This window comes from Cyprinodon variegatus, unplaced genomic scaffold (assembly GCF_000732505.1).
Source record: "Cyprinodon variegatus isolate N-32 unplaced genomic scaffold, C_variegatus-1.0 Scaffold1370, whole genome shotgun sequence".
NCBI lineage: Eukaryota > Metazoa > Chordata > Actinopteri > Cyprinodontiformes > Cyprinodontidae > Cyprinodon > Cyprinodon variegatus.
The window spans coordinates 29,920-31,873 of NW_015151823.1; the positions used below are offsets into that span (position 1 = coordinate 29,920).

The following is a 1,954-nucleotide window of genomic DNA, read 5'->3' on the forward strand; positions in this document are numbered from 1 at the left end:
CCTGAAGTGCTTCAACCTGTTGCTCGGCTTCTCTGTTTTTCTCCATCACTGTGGTTCAATGGAGCTTCTAACCAAAGCAGAGACACAGCAGGTCTGCAGCTGAACCTGGACCTGAAGAGATTCTCTGTGGTCATTGAGAGACATTGATCTGGAGAGCAGATGTTAATCAGATGATGACATCTCTGTTTGCCCATCATGTTTTAGTCTTTGTTTATCATCCAGGTTTTTTGATTTCATCAGTACTGACTTAATTTTTCCTCTAATCACAGACTTGGTGGCTGTAGACTTTCAAGGGCTGACTGTGAAATTGTGGCCTCAGCTCTGAAGTCCAATCTTGATCTGACTGATCTGGAAATAGATCAGATCGATGGACGAGGATCATTTGGAGACTCTGGAATGAAGCATCTGTGTGAGATACTGGAGAGTTCAATCTGCAAAGTGAAGAGACTAAGGTTAGTTTTTTATGTTCAATTAATACAAATAATTCAGTCACACTTTCATGCCTTTTTTTTTTAATTATATTCTAATATATTTTATTTAAAACAGCCTGCTGTTCAAATGATGGAATATATTTTCTAAGACTTTTTACCTTGTAATTGGATTATTTTCCTACTTCAGATTTAAAAAATAGCCAACTAACTGTAATTTAAATCTTAAAAAAAAAAATACATTTGGACTAATAAAAAAAAGTTATAAAATAAGTGACATGAGTTTGACTAATTGAAGTTTTAGTTTGATTTGGAAAATATTCATAAGATAAGATTACTGCATTTGTCATTTGTTATTTATGTCTTTACACAAATAATGATTTTAGAATAGAGAATACATTGGAATATATAAAGAAACATTAGTACATTAGTCATGAAAAAACATTATTTTACACCATTTCACAAAGATATGAGCTCAAAGGTTCAGTGAAGGAAAGGGTTAAAAGCATAGAGACACTGTAAATGACGATTAGGTCATCTGAGGAGAACTATAAAAATAAGGGAGGAGGTACATTCTTGTGGATAGCCCCCAGCAAATAAAGAATGGGATAGAAAGTAGGAATGATACAGATAAAATGAAGAGGGGTGGTGATGATAATGGGCTGAAAGGGAGGAAGAGAGATATGGATGGTGGGCTAAAGGGGAGGAATGGGGACGAGGTGACAGCTTTTCCCAAACCAACTTAGGCCCCATAACATTTCAGAAAAGATTAAAACATAGATGAATGTGAGCTTTATATAGATGGCTTATATTATTATGGATATTGGAGCAATACGCATAGAATGACCACAACCAAGAACTCGAAGAGTATGATCAGATAGTTGCTGATGGGATGTTGTGGAAGCAGCATCAATATTAGTGTAGACTCTGGTTAGATGCAACACCCCACCAGAACTTACTGAAAATAATCAGTGAACCAGAATATTTTGACTAGACTTCCTGGGGAAATGAAGTGTGCTTCCCGAGATGGAAGCATCTGCAGAAAGTCTAGACTGGATATAGCAGGTGATCAGTAGCTGCAGTTGTGAGTTCTGAGAAAACTGTGGACCTTCCCTGTAAAGTTACACAATCATACAGGTCCTTCCCCTTGCTCTCTATCACTACAGCCCTCTATCCACAGTGTAGCCTGCCATGAATGTGCAAGCAGGTAAGCAGGGCTACTGATGACAGTGAATAAACGGCTGTGGCTCTGAGATATATTAAAAGATTATCATCCTTTTCATTTAGAGAGTTCACTTAGGCCTGGTTGCTATGTTTGAATAAACACATGCTTAATACCTGATGTCTGTTTATAAAGGAACCCCTTCCAAAGGTAAATATATTGTTCTGCCAAAAAGTCATGTGGCCCAAATAGATAAAATCATTCCAGCACTCGTGTGCTGAAGAAAAACATTATCAGACTCTGGCTCCAGTTACAGGAAAAAGGAGGGGGCCTGCAAGAGTTAAGATGTTTACCAGATAACCTA

At 37.5% G+C, this 1,954-nt stretch overlaps 1 protein-coding gene across 1 annotated transcript in view; it reads left to right on the top strand.

The window, feature by feature from the left end:
• Positions 1 to 1,954, top strand: part of LOC107103061 (NACHT, LRR and PYD domains-containing protein 12-like) — a 33,695-nt gene that overhangs the window by 5,836 nt on the left and 25,905 nt on the right. The window contains exon 2 of the mRNA XM_015402578.1: positions 247 to 452. Within this exon, the coding sequence (XP_015258064.1) occupies positions 247 to 452 (206 nt within the window). The remainder of the gene's footprint in view (positions 1 to 246; positions 453 to 1,954) is intronic.